Source organism: Myxine glutinosa, chromosome 1 (genome assembly GCF_964187855.1).
Source record: "Myxine glutinosa chromosome 1, kmMyxGlut1.1, whole genome shotgun sequence".
Lineage (NCBI taxonomy): Eukaryota > Metazoa > Chordata > Myxini > Myxiniformes > Myxinidae > Myxine > Myxine glutinosa.
The window spans coordinates 346,163,927-346,182,907 of record NC_136261.1 but is presented as its reverse complement, the minus strand read 5'-3'; the positions used below and the strand labels follow the sequence as shown (position 1 = coordinate 346,182,907).

General features: G+C 42.6%; 1 protein-coding gene across 1 annotated transcript in view; it reads right to left on the bottom strand.

Annotated features, from left to right (window-relative positions):
- Positions 1-2,809: 2,809 nt before the first annotated feature.
- The window catches only part of DHX32 (DEAH-box helicase 32 (putative)), a 35,576-nt gene continuing 19,404 nt past the window's right edge, over positions 2,810-18,981 (bottom strand). Inside the window, exons 5-14 of the mRNA XM_078769870.1 lie at positions 18,131-18,349; positions 17,242-17,409; positions 14,872-14,958; positions 14,584-14,733; positions 12,184-12,292; positions 10,150-10,341; positions 8,897-9,019; positions 8,511-8,701; positions 3,591-3,760; positions 2,810-3,470 (exon numbers count right to left, since the gene is read on the bottom strand). Of these exons, the coding sequence (XP_078625996.1) occupies positions 3,362-3,470; positions 3,591-3,760; positions 8,511-8,701; positions 8,897-9,019; positions 10,150-10,341; positions 12,184-12,292; positions 14,584-14,733; positions 14,872-14,958; positions 17,242-17,409; positions 18,131-18,349 (1,518 nt within the window). The 3' untranslated portion in view covers positions 2,810-3,361. The remainder of the gene's footprint in view (positions 3,471-3,590; positions 3,761-8,510; positions 8,702-8,896; positions 9,020-10,149; positions 10,342-12,183; positions 12,293-14,583; positions 14,734-14,871; positions 14,959-17,241; positions 17,410-18,130; positions 18,350-18,981) is intronic.

Below are 18,981 nucleotides of genomic sequence, written 5' to 3'. Positions count from 1 at the left end.
GCTTGAATGTCAATTTCTCTCTGCATGCACCTTCCTCAAATAGCTGACTGATGGTCACTTGAACAAGATTCGAGTGGTGTGGCTGTTTCAGACAAGTACATGAAATTACACATTCCAAAGCAACATGCAGATCACAAGACGAGCAAGTTATCACACCCATGAAAAAAAAATTAAATATTTCAGCAAGACCATGCAAATGTGCACTTAGCCTAAAGCACCTCTTGAAAACCCAAGTTTCTGACTTAAAGCCAAGGTTCCTGTAAGACTTGGATAATACAGTACAGTACACAACTTAATTGCCATGGCATGCTCTTCAATCCCTTACCTCAGAGAGGATGGAGTGCATACAAGGCCGAATAGACTATGAAGAGCCAACATTTTGTGATGTTGCTGGTACCCAGAGTTCCCTGGGAGGCAACAGCAATTTGCCCATGCTCAGTGGCTGTGCTTGTCTCAGTCCTGTATTACGTCTCGTATATCCGTCTGTACGTCCATTTGTGCACGATGTTTTGGCAGCTCCATTACAAGCCTAATATCCTGAAAAAATAAATAAATAACAAAAGCTCATGTTACCAACACACCCATAATGTCACCTTCAAGCAAAGGTTGCTCAATTGACAAGCTATTGATATTTTGCTTTGAAGGTCTCAAACCCATAACTCACCTCAACCCTCAACCTTTCCCATGGCAATTGCATACCTCTCCACATTTGGTTGGAAAAAAATAACTAGATGGTATGCATAGAATACTTACCCTATGTAGTCAACTTGGTGCGAGCCAACTCTTCTGTTTTTGAAGGGGTTTTTTTTCTTTGATCCAATATTGCTGCCACACCATGAGCGATATCATAAATTTATGTTCTCCAATATAATTGTGTAGATCACACAAGAAATTTCAAACTGAACAGACCAAGCATTGGCCATATCGAATTATTACGTCATAATTAAGGCCCCGATGACATGAACATCTTATTCCCCATGGGGAGTACTTGACAATGAGCCATGTTTCATTTTTATTTTTTCCATTGAGCGGTCTCGGAGATAGAGATGTAACGTTTTTCCAAGGTGGCATCTGTATCACGTGACCTATGACGTCACAAGTATGAATATAAAAAAAAAAATCCTGCAGGCGGAGGGGCTCCTGTGGTACAATTTTGTGTCAATAGGACCAATATGAGTTTTAACTAGATGGTATTCATAGAATACTTACTCTGCACAGTCAACTTGGTGTGAGCCAACTGTTGTTTTTGAACGTTTTTTAAAATTTTTTATCCAATATGGCTGCCAGACCACGTGAGCGATATCATAAATTTATATTCTCTAAATAATTCTTGCATAGATCATGCTCAATAAATTTCAAACTGATCAGACTAAGTGTTGTGCTTGTCGAATTATGGCACCAATGATGTCATCGTTAACACCTATTCCCCATATTAAGTTAATTACAATGAGCCACGTTTCAATTTTTTCCATGCAGTGGTTTTGGAGATAGAGGTGCAACGTTTTTCGGTTTTTCCAAGGTGGTGCCTGCAACACATGACCTATGACGTCATGATTATCATAAAAAATATTCTAAAGGAGGCAGTGCTCCAATGGTGAAAATTTCGTGTCCATCAGACCAACAGTTGCTTAATTTTTTGAAATAATAATCGGATGGATAAGTGTATTTGTCGAATTATGATGTCATAACGAAGGCACCAATGACATTAACATATATTATTCCCCATGGGGAGTTGGTGACAATGAGCCAGGTCTCAATTTTTTCCATGGAGTGGTTTCAGAGATATAGAGGTGCGAAGTTTTTCCAAGATGGCGCCTGTACCACATGACCTGTGACGTCATAATAATAATTGAAATATTCTACAGGAGGATGCCCTACTATGGTGAAAATTGTGTCAATCAGACCAAGAATTGCAGACAAAAAATTCATACTGATCGAATCAAGCGTTGTACTCGTCGAATTATGACGTCATAATTAAAGTACCGATGACATTAACATATCTTATTCCCCAAGCGGAGTACTTGACAATGAGCCATGTTTCAGGTTTTTTTCCATGGAGCAGTTTGAGACATGGAGGTGCAACTTTTTTCGATTTTTCCAAGATGGCGCTGGTACCATGTGACATATGACGTCATAATTATCATTTTAAAAATACCACCTGGAGCCGCTCATATTCTGAAAATTTTGTGCCAATCGGACTAACAGTTGCAGAGGATTTTTTTTTTTCATACTGATCAGATCAAGTGTTGCACTTGTCGAATTATGACGTCATAATTAAGGAATCAACGTATCTGCATATTATGACAACATATCTTATTCCCCATGGTGAGTGCTTGACAATGAGCCATGTTTCCATTGAATGGTTTGGGAGATAGAGGTGTAACGTTTTTCCAAGATGGCGCCTGTACCACGTGGCCTATGACGTCATAATATTCACAAATATTCTACAGGAGGCGACCCTCCTATGGTGAAAATTTCATGTCAATCGGACAAACGTTTGCCGAGAAAATGAATTTTAAAAATGCAGACAAGCATGCACACGAATGCTTAACCCCGCTTTTCGCTTCGTGAGCGCAGGGTAAAAATCTGTCCTTATTTTTCCACCGACACAGATTCGCGTCTAATTATTATGGCTGTGGCAGCCTAGATTATATTCTTCATTTGCACCAACGGCAGAATTTTTCACTGTCCACTCGGAAATTCATTTTATTTTTCTCCGTTCCCATCACTTCCATCTCCCATTGGAAACGTTTATGGATTTCCTCTTGCACCGCTGTTCCACATCCCTTTAACCGTCGCATGCCAAGACTTACGAGTTCGTACATTTATTTCAACAACAGACTGGAAATGGCACCGCTCATACAGGGGCAGCACAGACACTCGGTCAAAAAAGAGAAAAACAATAAAATAGAAACGCGTCGTACTAAGCACTGTCCCACCACTAAGTATGCAACGAGGTTGCATGGTGAAGCACAAGTGAAAGCGGGCGGCTCTGAAGAGCCAAGGTACAGTGGCAGCAGAAGGAGGATTGGGGAACAAGGCAGACAGTGATGAATAATGAAAATTATCTACAAATGACCAACTGCTTGATGAAGAACATCGTGCCTTTTTTGCAATCTACCTGAAGTAAAAACACAGGACGGGTTTTATTTGAACTTACACAAGTGAATTTTTTTTTTCTTAATGATTAATTGGAATAAAAGCAAATGACACGAGTTCATTTGCATTTTAGAAAAAGAAAAAAAAACTAACTCAATCAGCTCATCAACGAACGGAGCACCGACGAGGTGCCAAAGAGGTTGAAGACGCTTGATGGGAACAAACGAGGCCGGTGAAGTAAAGGGGGTGCTTTAGTACTGCTTTAGTACTCCTTGCTTTCCATCTTGCCCATTATTCGCTCCAGCTGCCGCTTTGCTTCACACATTGGGAAGTTGGCCATGTCGTAGTACTGAGTGGCAATTCGGATCAGCCTGCACTCCCCAGGAGGTACACAGAGCGACAACATTAATCATCGTCATTGTTGTATTGGCAGCGATAATGGAAATGTCTTTGGAGGCAATTCTGCTCGACAATCCCAGTGAAGCACTGACCATTCTGGTTTGACATCGGTGACCGTTCTGATGTAGTTCTTTGTGGTGAGGACAAACTCGTTGTAGAGCACCCACTCAGGTTTGTGGTCGAGGCACGTAGAGGGGTGGAGCTGCACCACTTGGTTATCCTTCACCGTCAGGTAATGACCTGTACGCTCCAGATGTGCGACCTGATGGGTGGAAAATAATGGAACAAAGCAACAGGGGCCAGATACATCTAGTCAAAAAGACCTTTCTTACAGGCATAAACATAGAGATGGCAACCATACCACCGTTTAGAGGCCATTTTTCCCCGCAAAGCGGTGGTTTGCCTTTTCGGGGACCGTGGTAGTTGTTGTTTTTTGGTCCCCTTTTTTGAAGCAATGTTTTACGGCCGGATGCCCTTCCTGACGCCAACCCGTTTTGCCGCCTTCAACGACAAACAGGGAATTACCAGTGAACTGGTACTCAATTAGCCGACCTCGGAAGGATGACAGGCTGAGTCAACCCCCCTGGCATTAATTCGGCGATCGACCGAGATTCGAACCCAGGATCCTAGGATCCTAAGCCGGCACCCTAGCTGCTAGCCCAACACCAGGGCTGAGATGGCATAAGGCAACACCAGAGATGGCAACCATGAGATGTGAAAAGGGGAAGAGGGGCAATATTCAAATGATGCCAAAAACAAAAGTATATTTATACAAGCGTTACGCCTAGGTCCCCCGTCGGGGAAGTGATGTGAGTTGACAAAGTGGACCACGCAGAAAACATGCTATGATATGATATTTCGCTCACAAGGGTCAGACATACATGGAGACGGCCATCTTGGATTTTGACGTGGCGACCCAATTTTCAATAGCGTTCTTCTTTGTGCCTAGATACACCCACACACCAGAAGGTACTTTGCTTATTTTTCAAGATATTTCGCTCACAAGGTTCAGACATATATATGGTGGCGGCCGTCCTGGATTTTGACGTGGCGACCCACTTTACAATAGCGGTCTTCCTTATGCCGAGATACACCCACACACCAAATTAGAAGTTGGTACTTCGCTTATCTTTCAGGATATTCTTCTCAAGATTCAGACATACATGGCAGCGGCCATCTTAGATTTTGACGTGGCGACCCAATTTTAAACAGCGTTCTTCCGTGTGCCTAGATACACCCACACACCAGATTAGAAGTTGGTACTTCACTTATTTTTGGAGATATTTCTCTCACAAGGTTCAGACATATATATATGGTGGCGGCCATCTTGGATTTTGACGTGGCGACCCAATTTTCAATAGCGTTCTTCCTTATGGCGAGATACACCCACACCAAATTAGAAGTTGGTACTTCGCTTATTTTTCAAGATATGCAGGTTACAAGGTTCACATACATGGCATCAGACATACATGGCGGCGGCCATCTTGGATTTTGACGTGGCGACCCAATTTTCAATAGCATTCTTCCTTATGCCTAGATACACCCACACACCAGATTATAAGTTGGTACTTCGCTTATTTTTCAAGATATGCAGGTTACAAGGTTCAGACATACATGGCATCAGACATACATGGCGGCGGCCATCTTGGATTTTGACGTGGCGACCCAATTTTAAACAGCGTTCTTGCTTGTGCCGAGATACACCCACACACCAGATTAGAAGTTGGTACTTCGCTTATTTTTCAAGATATTTCACTTACAAGGTTCAGACATATATATGGTGGCGGCCATCTTGGATTTTGACGTGGCGACCCAATTTTCAATAGCGTTCGTCCTTATGCCGAGATATACCCACACACCAAATTAGAAGTTGGTACTTCGCTTATTTTTCAAGATATGCAGGTTACAAGGTTCAGACATACATGGCGGCGGCCATCTTGGATTTTGACGTGGGTTGCACCCACACACCAAATTCGAATGCGGTCCTTCGCTTACGCACGCACGCCCGCACGCACGCACGCATGCCCGCACGCACGCACACACGCACACACGCCCGGACACACGGATGGAGGGGAAAGCCATAGTCCCCCTTTCGCTCTGCTGAGCGACGGGGGACAATAAATAAGTAAAAATAATCACGATAACAGACATAAAATGGCCTTAAAACAATCGTTCATTCATTCATTCAACAGACATGGGAAGGGTCTTTCTACTCTGGCTTTGCGTTTCCGAGTATGATCTATATTAGCTTTGTTCGTGAACTTTGAACAACAGGTGCGTGGCATTCCCATGAAGCCAATGGGTCAAACGGTACAGTCCAGAGATGAACCTACTGGCAACTCTGACCTCAGAATGAATGAATGATCGTTTTAAGGCCATTTTCCTTGCTAGAGCAGGGGTTAACCTTGCGGGCCCCATGACAATCATGGTTCCCTGTTTGAGGCAAAGTTTATTTATGGCTGACATCAGAGCAAGCCTAATATCCTGTAAAGAGCACGGCCTAATTTTTTGGCAAAATACTGCTAAACTTGAGGTTTCTGGAAGTGCAAACAAGGTAATTTGGGCTCCGCAGTGCACAAATGTATAATGCGATGAAATCAAATAAAAGTTTTAAAGGCTGCAGAAAAAATATATTATTCTGAAGTTTACCGCAGTCGACACCACCTTACTTAAATACAGTCGGACCCTGCTATTCGCGGGGGATATGTTCCTGGAAGATGCCTCGAATTGTGAAACTGCGAATGGGGGCATTGTTTCAATGGAAAAAGAGGGGATTTGTTCCCAAATCGCGAAAATCGAGGAATAAACCGCGAATGTTGGCGATAATCCGCGAATGTCGATGAAAATCCACGAATACTTGCCGTGCCATTGTTTCAATGGGGGAAAGTGAGACAGCTAATTGCACCAATAGATGGTGTGGTGTGTTTTCATTCTGCACAGTAACTTGCAGGGATGACATGTTATTGCAGCTGATGGGATATCCCAAAAAACATTGTTTACCTGTAAATGGCGGTGGGACATCATGTGAAGCCGTTCAGTGTGAATGGCGGCATATCCCGCAAAAGGCATGAAAATGTTAAGCACACGGCAGCGAACACAGGAGCAGGTCATGCTCGTAGCTCACAGAAAATATTTTTTGTGTACGTCTAGTTGCTTTGTGCATGGCTGGTGAAAGGTGGGTTTTATAAATGTCAAGCTAGCGACTCGTGAACATTTTTTTTGCGCCCAAGAAGAGCCGCGAATTCTCGGGACACGGCCGCGAATAGAAAAAAAAACCCTGCGAATTTGCAGGAAACTTTTCCGCGAATAGCGAAACAGGTCGCATTTTATCAACCACGAATATGCGAAACCCACGAATAGCGGGGTCTGACTGAACGTTAAGTTAGTTTTTTGTGCCCGTTTGTGTCTTTATGGCGTCCTTAAAAACAGCAAGTTTCCGGTTTGGAATGATTTTCAATTTTGTTTGACTGCCAGACGATGGGTTCCCGAATGCCAGACGATTGTTTGAATGCCATTTGAATTTACGACAGTGTAAAAATTTTTTTCCCTCGCTCCTCTCTGTGTGTGTGTGCGTGCGATCGGGATGAGATTCCATACAATTGGCGAAATTCAAAGCCAAAGTACTGCAAAGCTGCAGGTTTGTGTTCCGGTTCTTATTCTAGTGTTCAAAATATACCATCCAATTGAAATTGAGTAGTTCCTCAATCAAAGAAATAGACTGATAGAGCGAACCAACTGCTTCACCCTGCTCCGCGCTACGCACACGACGTAATACTGTATTGAAACTTGCAATCATGGCACGGAGATTTTGCTTAATCCAAAACGCGAAAGTTGTATTAAAAAGTAAACCAAGATCTCGATGAGGAAATCGCTCTGAAGATGAATACGTTAAAACTGGAATAACAAGCGTTACGCCTAGGTCCCCCGTCGGTGAAGTGATCTGAGTTGACAAAGTGGAAGACACAGACAACATGCTGTGATATGATATTTCGCTCACAAGATTCAGACATACATGGAGGCGGCCATCTTGGATTTTGACGTGGCGACCCAATTTTCAATAGCCTTCTTCCTTGTGCCTAGATACACCCACACACCAGATTAGAAGTTGGTACTTCGCTTATTTTTCAAGATATTCCACTCACAAGGTTCAGACATACATGGCGGTGGCCATCTTGGATTTTGACGCGGCGACCCAATTTTCAATAGCCTTCTTCCTTGTGCCTAGATACACCCAAACAGCAGATTAGAAGTTGGTACTTTGCTTATTTTTCAAGATATTTCACTCACAAAGTTGACATATATATGGTGGCGGCCATCTTGGATTTTGACGTGGCGACCCAATTTACAATAGCGTTCTTCCTTATGCCGAGATACACCCACACACCAAATTAGAAGTTGGTACTTCGCTTATTTTTCAAGATATTCATCTCACAAGGTTCAGACATACATGGAGGCGGCCATCTTGGATTTTGACGTGGCGACCCAATTTTAAACAGCCTTCTTGCTTGTGTCTAGATACACCCACACACCAAATTAGAAGTTGGTACTTCGCTTATTTTTCAAGATATTCATCTCACAAGGTTCAGACATACATGGCGGTGGCCATCTTGGATTTTGACGTGGCGACCCAATAATCAATAGCGTTCTTCCTTATGCCTAGATACACCCACACACCAGATTAGAAGTTGGTACTTCGCTTATTTTTCAAGATATTAATCTCACATGGTTCAGACATACATGGCATCAGACATACATGGCGGTGGCCATCTTGGATTTTGACGTGGGTTGCACTCACACACCAAATTCGAATGCGGTCCTTCACTTACGCACGCCCGCACGCACGCAAACACGCACGGACAGACAGACGGACGGACACGGACGGAGGGGAAAACCATAGTCCCCCTTTCGCTCCGCTGTGCGACGGGGGACAATAATGATGCAGCTAATGGGGCAGAACGCATCTTTGGGGTGTAGCGTGGGGTACACGTGTCCAAAAAGCATGCGAGAAGTACCTGCATGAAGAACCCAGTAACGAGTGCTTTGCGGATGTTCAGGTAGTAATCTCGACTGGTGAATTCTGTGCTGCGACGAGGGAGGTTGAAACGGTCCATAATCCGTGAAAGCTGCTGCCGTACGTTGTCAGCAGACATAAGTGCACGGTAGTTGATAAAGTTGTCATAGCTCCACTGCACAGAATCGTGGTCTGTCGAGGGCAAGTGTCATTTCCGTGCCGGATTTGCCCAACTTGGTACGACTCAGGAATACATACAGGGTGATGGGTTAAGCCATTCATACTGTGGGACATTAAATGAAGCGTTTAGTCACCAGGACATGGTTTATCATACTCCGTCATCTCAAATAGATTCAACATCAGTGTACTGTGTGTAGTACAACTTACTCTGCTTGAAGGCGTGGTAGACGTTGAGCAGCGTTAGGTGGTCTCCATCAATATGGGCGAAGCGCATTTTCGACTCGTCCGCCGCCTTCTTAGCCTCCGTTGGCCGCACAAAGCACTGCGGGACTAGACACGGTCGGTATGCGAACCGGTCACGACCCCGCATCCCATTCACAACCCGTTCACAATCGAGACCAGACCTTGACGATAGAGCAAATTGGAGATGGTTGCAGATGCGGTATTGATAAAGTCCATCATGTTGCTTCCCCGGTTACATATTTATGCGGTCCACCGAATTACTTGCATAACCAAACCTCATTTATTTGCTAGTTTAACCAATCAACTTCCCTAGCATAAAACCTCAAAGCTTTATCCCTCTATCAATTGATACATTACGTGGTACTCCAGGGGTACAGGAGATATACGTTTTTAAAAGTGCCGAATCACTAAATATAAAAAAAAAAAATCATGCTAATGGAAGATTATTCAGTGTACCTGGTATAATACGGGTTTCCCAACGAAACAGCAAACGTTTTATCGTACCCCAGAGTCGCATGCAATGTTCTATCAATCTCGTACCCCTCTCTTCTCAAAAAAGCTAAACAAATCAGCTAAAAGGGAAGGTCTTAGGCAAATGGTTTAAGTAACAGGAAGTGACATGTAGAGTAGAAATGTGGCAAATTATTACAGACGGGATTAATTCAGGAAGAGACAATAAGAGGATGAAACAACATGTGGATGATGTTTGGATGCAAAGGATGTTGAGGCCGGAAGATGTGAAGATTTTGCAATAAAAACAGACATTACAAAATAAACACCAAGGAACCATTTTCACCTTCTGCAGCAGTCGGATTCAGTTACCTCACATTGCATCGACACTCGTGTTGCGGTTTGAACACGACATGGGCATTTTTTTGAACAGGTGTGACTGTAAGCACTCCCAAAGGTAAACAACCTCCCGGGGACTGTGCTCAAGCCAACATTTTAAAGCTTGTCTTTGACATGAGTTTTTGCCTTAATTGTCTCAGAGTTAAATAAATAAATTTTAAAAAAGGAGTGGTGGGAGGGAAGGGGGGGGGCGAGGTTTGTGGGGGATTTAAAATGCAAGCTTTTGGCAAGACTTGCATACTATTCCACTCCCCATTACACGAGATGCTCAATTTATAAAACCAAACATGCCCTCAATGATGCCAGATTGGTTTGAACAATTAATAAGGCGCTTAACACTAATTTCCATCTTGAATGGAGATTCTTACCGGAGAGCATGGCCGTAATCGAAAGGATCTCATTTGAGCAGTTGTAATCACAGGAAGCAATCACCATCTTGGCTAGCTGCGGATCCAGTGGAAACTCTGCCATCATTGAGCCTAGTTCGGTCAAATCTCCGTCATCATTCAAGGAGCCCAGGTAGTTAAGAAGCTCAAGGGCTCGCATCAGGGTCTCTGGGGCTGTGAACAGAAAAAAAGATAAAATGAGAAGACTGGAAAGAAAAACAAACAAACAAGAAAGAGCAATAAATGATTGCAGACCCTTGCCAGGGTGTTTTTAGTGTTTGTGTCAAAACTTTAAAGTGTTTGTGTTGAGGCTTTTGTATCAAAACAAATATGGTGGCCGAACCACGTGACCGATGGTCCTTTTTTTCCCTCCACCAATTTATCCATAGATGATGCTCAAGAAATTTCATCTTGATCGGATGAAGCTTTGTACTTGTCAAATTCTGACGTCATATTGGAGGAACCAATGACATCATTAACATGTTATTCCCCATGGAGAGTTTTTTTTTATAATGAGCCATGTCTCAATTTTTTCTATGCAGCGCTTTCGGAGATAGAGATGTGGGAAAATTAATTAGTTAATCCTGTTCATTAATCTTATGTAATTGCTTCACTATGCCCCCAGTCGTGTTTATAATAGAGGACATGGATTTGTCCCCCCATTGGAGGAAGACCCTCTCATGTTAAGGCCATTGGTGCTCCTATGGTTCGCATTGAGTGCCCCAGAAGCATTGACGGAAAGAGAGAGGCAATCATATGTGGGAAAATTGCATGCTCAGTCAGGGTCGCCCGGATAGCTCAGATGGCAGAGCACTGGTACGGTTTTCCAGAGGACCTGGGTTCGATTCCTGGTCTGGGTGTGTAATTTTCCCACATGTATCAATTTAATTATTTAATCCTGTTCATTAATCTAAAGGTCGTTGACCTTTGGCCTATGCTGATCTCAAAAATAGTTGGCGGTTGAATTCAGTTAGCTGATGTGCAAATCCTATTCAAATTTCAAGTCAATCAGATGAAAATTGAGGATTTTAGAAATTTGAAAAAAGTGGTTGACTTGTTGTGACCAATTGTTGTCAATCAGATGATAACTGAGGATTTTAGAAATTTGAGGAAAAGTGCTTGACCTTTGGCCGATGTTGACCTTTTGACCTATAAAATAAATAGGATTCTGTCGGACAACCAACCATACCATTTGGTTTGTTTTTTTTTGTTTTTTTTGGGGGGATATCTCCCCCCACAAAACCAGAAGGCCACTCGAGGTGGGGGCTACACAAAGAAGACAAAAGCAGCCCAACCAGCCCCTTGGATTGAAACAAGACAATTGTAAAAAGTTGTCTCTTCACAGAACAAAAAGGGCTGGCAGAGGTTAACTAGTCTGCTTCGAGACAAGTGCCTCCACCCAATCTTGAAGATTGGTTTAAAATTGTGACCTGTAGGCAAGTACAAGTGAGCGGACGGACAAACACCTAACACTAACACTAACACTAACACTAACACTAACACTAACACTAACACACACACACACACACACACACACACACACACACACACACACACACACACACACACACACACACACACACACACACACACACACACACACACACACACACACACACACACACACACACACACACACACACTACAGATTGGGTGGAGGCACTGTTGTCTCGAAGCAGACTAGTTAACCCCTGCCAGCCCTTTTTGTTCTGTGAAGACAACTTTTTACAATTGTCTTGTTTCAATCCAAGGGGCTGGTTGTTCTGCTTTTGTTTTCTTTGTGTAGCCCCCACCTCGAGTGGCCTTCTGGTTTTGTGGGGGGAGATATCCCCCAAAAACAAAACAAAAAACAAAAACTTACCCAAACGGTGATCAACATACTTGGCAAAAGTTTTTTTATTTTTTTTGCCAAGTAACAAACAAGCGGACTCAAATGCAATACCCTCTCCACGAGCGAGGGTAAAAACAGTAAAACATAAATGCAAGCATTGTGAAGTTCAGCAGCTGAGATAATACCAGGAGGGTCCATGAAGTCAAAGTGCACGAGGTCATCGATGCCGAGCTTTTTGAGCTGTAGCACCACCGTACCCAAGTTGGAGCGAAGGATTTCTGGGTAAGTGTTATCCTTGAGGGACATCAAAAGGCATGATTAGGCATACACAGCATGTACATATGGACCTCAAAAAATTCAGTTTTTCCAAATAAAAGACTTTTTAGCACATTTTTCAGCAAATAAGATACAAAGCAAAATTTGGACCAAATTGTTTGCAGTAAGCATATTTTTAATTGGCTATGAATAACAACAAAGACACATTTTAATATAATAAAACAACAATAATAATGCGTATATTAAAGAAGCGGTTTTTCTCCATCCGGTGTCATTGCGGTGTTGCGCATAGCGCTTGGCTCGACCTCGACGGAGGTGCACGTCATCACAGGGTCCAGCACTCAACCCATCCCGTTGTCTTGCTGCCTGACAGCAGTTGAATACGATAACCCATATATCTGACTCGGCGACGTGCCGGATGACAAATGCTAGGTGTCAGGATGACGGATCGAGGAAGACGGCGTTACATGTGGGATGTCATTACAGAATTCCATCTAACATCAGACTAGGCCTTTACGGTGGTGTATTATTCATGACTCAATGTGAATTGCATTTCCAAACTAAAAAAAAAAAACAACAACAACATAACGCTTGAAACAAACTCATAACATTGCTTTATGGTGAATAGGTGTGCGTATTATCTACACATGAATATTCTTATCTAAGGTGTCAAGGGGGGAAATCCTTATGGAGCCAAAGGCTTTTGGGTCTTCTCATTTTATCCTCCCCCCCCGACACCCCCACCTCCCACCTCCGAGGCCCTCACCCCCCTCTGTGTCTGACATGGGATGTCGCCCCATGGTAGAAACAACTCTTCCATTTTCCAAAATAAAGTTGCTTCTCCAGGGGAGGGGGACCTGGACGACGAGGCGAGGGGGTGGGAAAAAGGGAGGTTGTTCGATCTTCTCTTCCACATAGCATCTTTTTAAAAATTCCATGTACAATCCATTATCTATTTTTTTTAATCTATATTATTTATCTATATAATAATATGCTAATCTAAATCGTATCCATATAATACGCCAACTTTGCTTCTCCAGGTCTTCACGCCCCATAAATGTGCTGAGTAACAATGTACAATGTCGTCGTGAACTTAGGGAAGGGTCTCCGGTCTTCTCTTCTATATTCTTCTATATTATTCTTCTTCTCCTTTTCTTTTTCTATGTGATAATCTTTCTGATCCATAAAATAATAATAAGAATAATAAGAATAATGCCAATAATAACAAAAATACGCCGGAGGTGGGATGCCTGCCCATGGTGCAAAGCACTCTTAAATTTTGACAGCTCCTATCCCCCTCTGACCCCCGCCAGTCGGATGTGGGATCTTTTTTTGTGTCGTAGTATTTTTACCACATGCTTCTGCTAGTTTAAAATGAACGCTGGGTGGCAAAGCAGTAAACAAAATGGTTCCGAAATAAAAATTTATTTGCAAATATTGACTGCACTGCATCAACAATAACAATAAATAATATATTGACTGCACTGCACTGCAACATCAATAAAGGTATTACTGCACTGCATCAACCTCAAGTTATGTTGTTGCACTACAGTCAGCAAAGCGATAGGTACAATAAGAGAAATAATAATAATAATAATAATAATAATAATAATAATAATAATAATAATAATAACCATCAAGAAACCAAGTAATCTCATGGCACAAAAAAGATTTTACGAAAACGTGTTACTTCCTCAAAAAAGGTTCAAGTCTAAAATCTTAGAACATCTGATGATCTGGGGACAATTTTTGTCCTGAAGGGCCAACTTCAGGCTGCTACAATAAATTGATAGAATAAATTTGCTGGAGCATTATTCATGTTTTAACGACAATCAAACAACTTCAGGAGCTTGTGAAAGAAATTAACATTTAACTGAAAAAGCTTTATGGATCATTACCAGACATGTCAATGGGAGAATTAAACACATAACGTAAACTTGTTCTTGTCACCTAACCAACTCATCCACCGAGTTTTGTGCATAAATCGTAAAATGCATAAATAATGCATAAATCTGTAAAATAATTTTACATAAATTATTTTTTACATAGATCAGTTTTATGTAAATATATAATGCAAAATTAATAATAATGAAAATAATTTTGCATAAATTATTTTTACGTAATTTTACATGTAAAATGCACAAATCCCACGTCTGGTGTAAAATGCATAAATATAGGACAAAACCACCGAGAAGACCGGGGAATTCTCCGTGTAGAATCGTCGAGCCATCACCTATTTTGAGTGAAAATAAGAAAACCGTTGGATAATTGGCAAATAAAGAAGCCCCAAGGTTTGTTTTATAATGTACCTGCATTTCGTTCTTGTATGCTTTTTCAGTGTACAAGCGAAAACATTTCCCTGGGCGTGTCCTGCCCGCACGACCCGCTCGCTGCTGAGCCGATGCCTTGCTGATCGCAGTAACCAACAAAGACTCCACGCGGATCCGAGGGTTGTACACCTGGAGAAATCAAAGCATGAATACAACATAATAAAGACCACCTGACACCAGTATGTTGCTATTAAGAGCCAAAAAACACGAATGGCACCATTAGCAATACTGCCGCACAAAAAGGTCAACGTTTTAGTGACATCGTACCTTTTGCTTGGCGAACCCAGGGTCAATCACAAAGACAACACCATCGATGGTCAGCGAAGTCTCCGCGATGTTGGTCGAAACTACAATCTGGAAAAAAATATCGCAGGAAAGGATAAGGGTGATGGGATATGCATCAATTTGCTTAGGAAAATTGGGAATAACACATTTAAAGGAGATTAAAAACAAAGCAAAACTAGTACGACACATAGTAGAGCACATACATCCACCAGGCCGAACAGTTTAAGTGTTGTTGCTGACTGATAGGCCAGATCTGCTGGAATCTTGTAAGATCTACGTACAGACAACTCTCACTCAACATTGGGTGACCGAGAGTAAAGGGCAACATCCTGACATTGGGATGGTGAGGACAATTTCTTTTGCCAGCCAACTCCACTCATCATTCATGTGACAGTGTTCAACACCAGCACTTTCCATTGACTAAGCGTCAGTGAAAGGGTATTCATGACTTGATTTTATTCAGCTTCATGATTGGCTCATTTTAAGCAACATGTGGGGGGGGGGGGGGGGCGGTTAGGGTTAGGGAAGGGGAAGGTAAGGATAGAAAATATCACAGGTAGGAGTGGAAGGTGAGATTAGGTGGCACCATACTGTTATATAAAAGCCATGGAGAGAAGAGCAGAATTGTAATGACTCAGGGAGGTGAAGAGAAAGAGGAACACCCAGTGGTGCAATGGTTAGAATGTCCGCTCCGAGTCTGGGAGGTCGGCGGTTCAACCCCAGACAAGTCATACCAAAGACTTCCAAAATGGTAAATAATCAGTGAAGAGCAGTAATAAACGAGACCGGCACTAGGTAGAGCACGTACTTTCACCAGGCTGAACAGTTTATGTTTTGTATCCTAATGATAGGCCGGCTCTGGATTCAGACCTGAACCAAATTCGAAAAAGAGGTAACCAAATGCTCCTGGACTCCCTGTCTTTTGCACCTGAGAAGGTAAGGTTTCTGGAAAACCCTTAAAACTGATCCCCTTACCTACAGGGTTTTCAGCTTACTTCAATAATCAGTAACATCATGGAATCTATCATCGCAATTGACACCAAATCCTTACTTTTTTCCAATGGCCGCATCTCAGATCATAACTTCGGATTCAGACCAGATCATTCTACCTTGCACGTGCTGCTTCTGCTCTCCCAACAATTGATGGAGGGACTCGACAAGACGTGAGATCAGGGCTGCCTCTCCGGATATATCCCAACATTTCGACAGTGTCTGGCATCCCGCATTGCTCTCGTAAACTCCATGTGGTCCACCAGCAGCCCCATTCTTGTGAAACTCCCAAAATCCAGAAATATCAGATCACCCCCCTTAACCAAAACCATGATCTTTTCTACTCCCATTAACACCCCCAAGCCCAACTTTCCAGATTTCTGTTTCTTTCCTGCCTGAGAGTTTGCTTCTGTATTCATCTTGTCCCACCCTTCCCCTCATTGTTCCCCACATCCTATATTTGTCCAAGTCGCCCTATATTTTGCCCTCCATCCCACTCCACTCCACCCCTCTTTCTACTGTTCCTTTTGTTCTGTAACATGATGATCCGTTCAATATTTCTAGCCCCTCCAAGGCTTCACATTGTATACCAAAAAAATAATGAAATAGCACAGCAGGAAGGGTAAGCAGAGCGTGGGAGGATATTTGCTTTTTTGTGTCAAAAGTCGAGGCTTGTGGCGGAGCTAGAACATAGAACGGATCAGGTTCATGCTGCCTACCTATCTGAATGAGAGATGTCAAAGCAGATGGTGGAGACATCAGCAAATAAATAAAAAGAATTTTCCAGAAAGTCAGATATATCATTGATGAAGATTAGGAATATGATGGGGACACAGAACACTGCATTGGGGCACTCCAGCTTTGAAAGGTAGAGGAGATGAAAGGATTCCGTTGAGAGCCACAAGTTGGCTATGAGATTGGAGGAGGAAGTCAATCATCCAAAAATGGAGTTGGCCTTGGATTCCATAGGCAGATAGTTTGGAGTGTAACATTGGATGCTGGACTTTCGAAAGCTCAACATTTGTCCAGAGAGATGGCCCCGATGCCAAGTCTGATATTGAGGGCCTCCATCCATTGTTGGGAGAGTAGAAGCAGCATATCCATGGCAGAGTGATCTGAATTGATGATCTGAGATGAGGCCATTGGAGAAAAGGAAGGATTTTATGTTAACTACGATGATGGGAAGAGGTGGGCATGGGGGTAGGTAGCAGAAGTTGAGAAGGTGATGCAAATTGAAAAGGCACATCGAACACGGCAGGACAACCAACGTTGAATATTTTGATCCCAAAAGTGGGTGCCACAAGCAGGTCTGCATTTGCCATTTGGGGGTGGGGAGGGAATTTATTGTACTATTTTTCCCACCTTGCGGCCAATGCCACCATTGGGTTTCTGTGGGGGTGCTGGTTCAAAGATGCGTTGCTGCTGCTGCGGTGGGAGCGTCGAGTAAAGTGGGATAATCTTGACATCTCCGACCTCGGGACCAAGGTTTTCAATCTCCCGCTTTATTCGTTTGCAGGCTTCCTCAATTTCCTGCACGTGTACATATTGAACCAATCAGAAAACTAGAGGTTCCAGGGAACCTGAACTCAACTGGTCTATATCAATATGGTTAGAATATGCATAATAGAACCACAAACTATATAGTTTATATGTGCTAAAGAGGTACAGTAACGTTGAAGGTATCGCATGCTTAAACAGGAAACTAAAAAAAATTGAGTCAAAATGTCATAGGTCACGACGAGGTCATTTTTCGGACATCGTCAAAACCCATAATATATGTGTTGAGGTTTGTTACATACTTTCTACACACCAAGTTTCAGCCTTCTAGCTACATTAGGAAGTACCAGATTGACAAAAATTGATTTTTCAATATGGCCACCCTGCCCCACCCATTTTTGGGCGTGCAACGCCCAAATGCAATCCCAAACTAGTTTATGTCTTAAAGATGCTGCATAACAGGTTTCATCAAATTTAATCAATATTTGTGACTTTTAGAGCGTAGACGTCCAATTGTTTACAGACGACAGACAGACAGACGACAAACGGACGACGGACACTGGGTGTCGACAAAAACTCAGCTGGACATAGTCCAGTTGAGTTAACAACCAAACATTTAATTTCAATTCTTCTGTATGGACAGTACAGAATAAAAATTCATTGTAAAAATATATTTATTTCAATGTTTATATCACGAAGGTCATTGCAACCTCTGCCTACATCTCAAAGGAAGCAATTGCTAGCTTTGCCGTACCTCCTGCCCCGTAAGAAACACCAAGATGTCCCCTTCTTCCTCTTCACACATGTGAATCTGAATGACTGTACGTATAGCAGCCTCGAGGTAATCCCTCTCAGGCTCAGGTGTGTAGAATATTTCTACGGGGTGCGTGCGGCCAGGAATGCTGAGTAGAGGACATCGCTCAAAGTACTCCTGGAACTTGCCAGCATCCAAGGTTGCGCTCATTACAATGATCTATGGGCAAGGCAATGGAATAAGGATGCAAATAAATTGAGGTAACCAGTGCATTCTCATTAAGTTCCAAGTACATCCTCTGCAAAACACACTTTCAAATCAACCTTGGTACCACTCCTTGTATCAAGTAGTCAAAAATGATTCAACACATTGCTCAACTCGTGAGTTCATAGAACACAATACCCCATGCAGTGTTTAAATATATACTTCAACTTTATTAAAATAATGATTTTAATGATCGCTTAAAAAAAAAAAAAAAAAAAACAGGAAGTTTTGCACTACCGAAGCAGTCTTGCACACCACCCTTGTACAGTGCACTGTAATAAGACGATGTTGAGTCGCAGTTTAGGAGATGAAGGCTTTCTTGATCAGCATAGAATGCAGCATCAATCCACATCATACACAGCCATATTGGCAGCCTCATCTTCACCCCGACACTGCTGCACCCTCTCACTTGCCACACCCACTTCCCAGGGGCTGCGCTTGACAGCTCCTATTACATACACTGCCCTATATAACACGTCCAATAACTGAAAAACTGGAGGTTCATGGGAGTATTATGAAGACTATTTGTGTTCTACAGTGTTAAAGTGTATAATTCAATTAAAACAAGAAAGAGCAATCAGAGATTG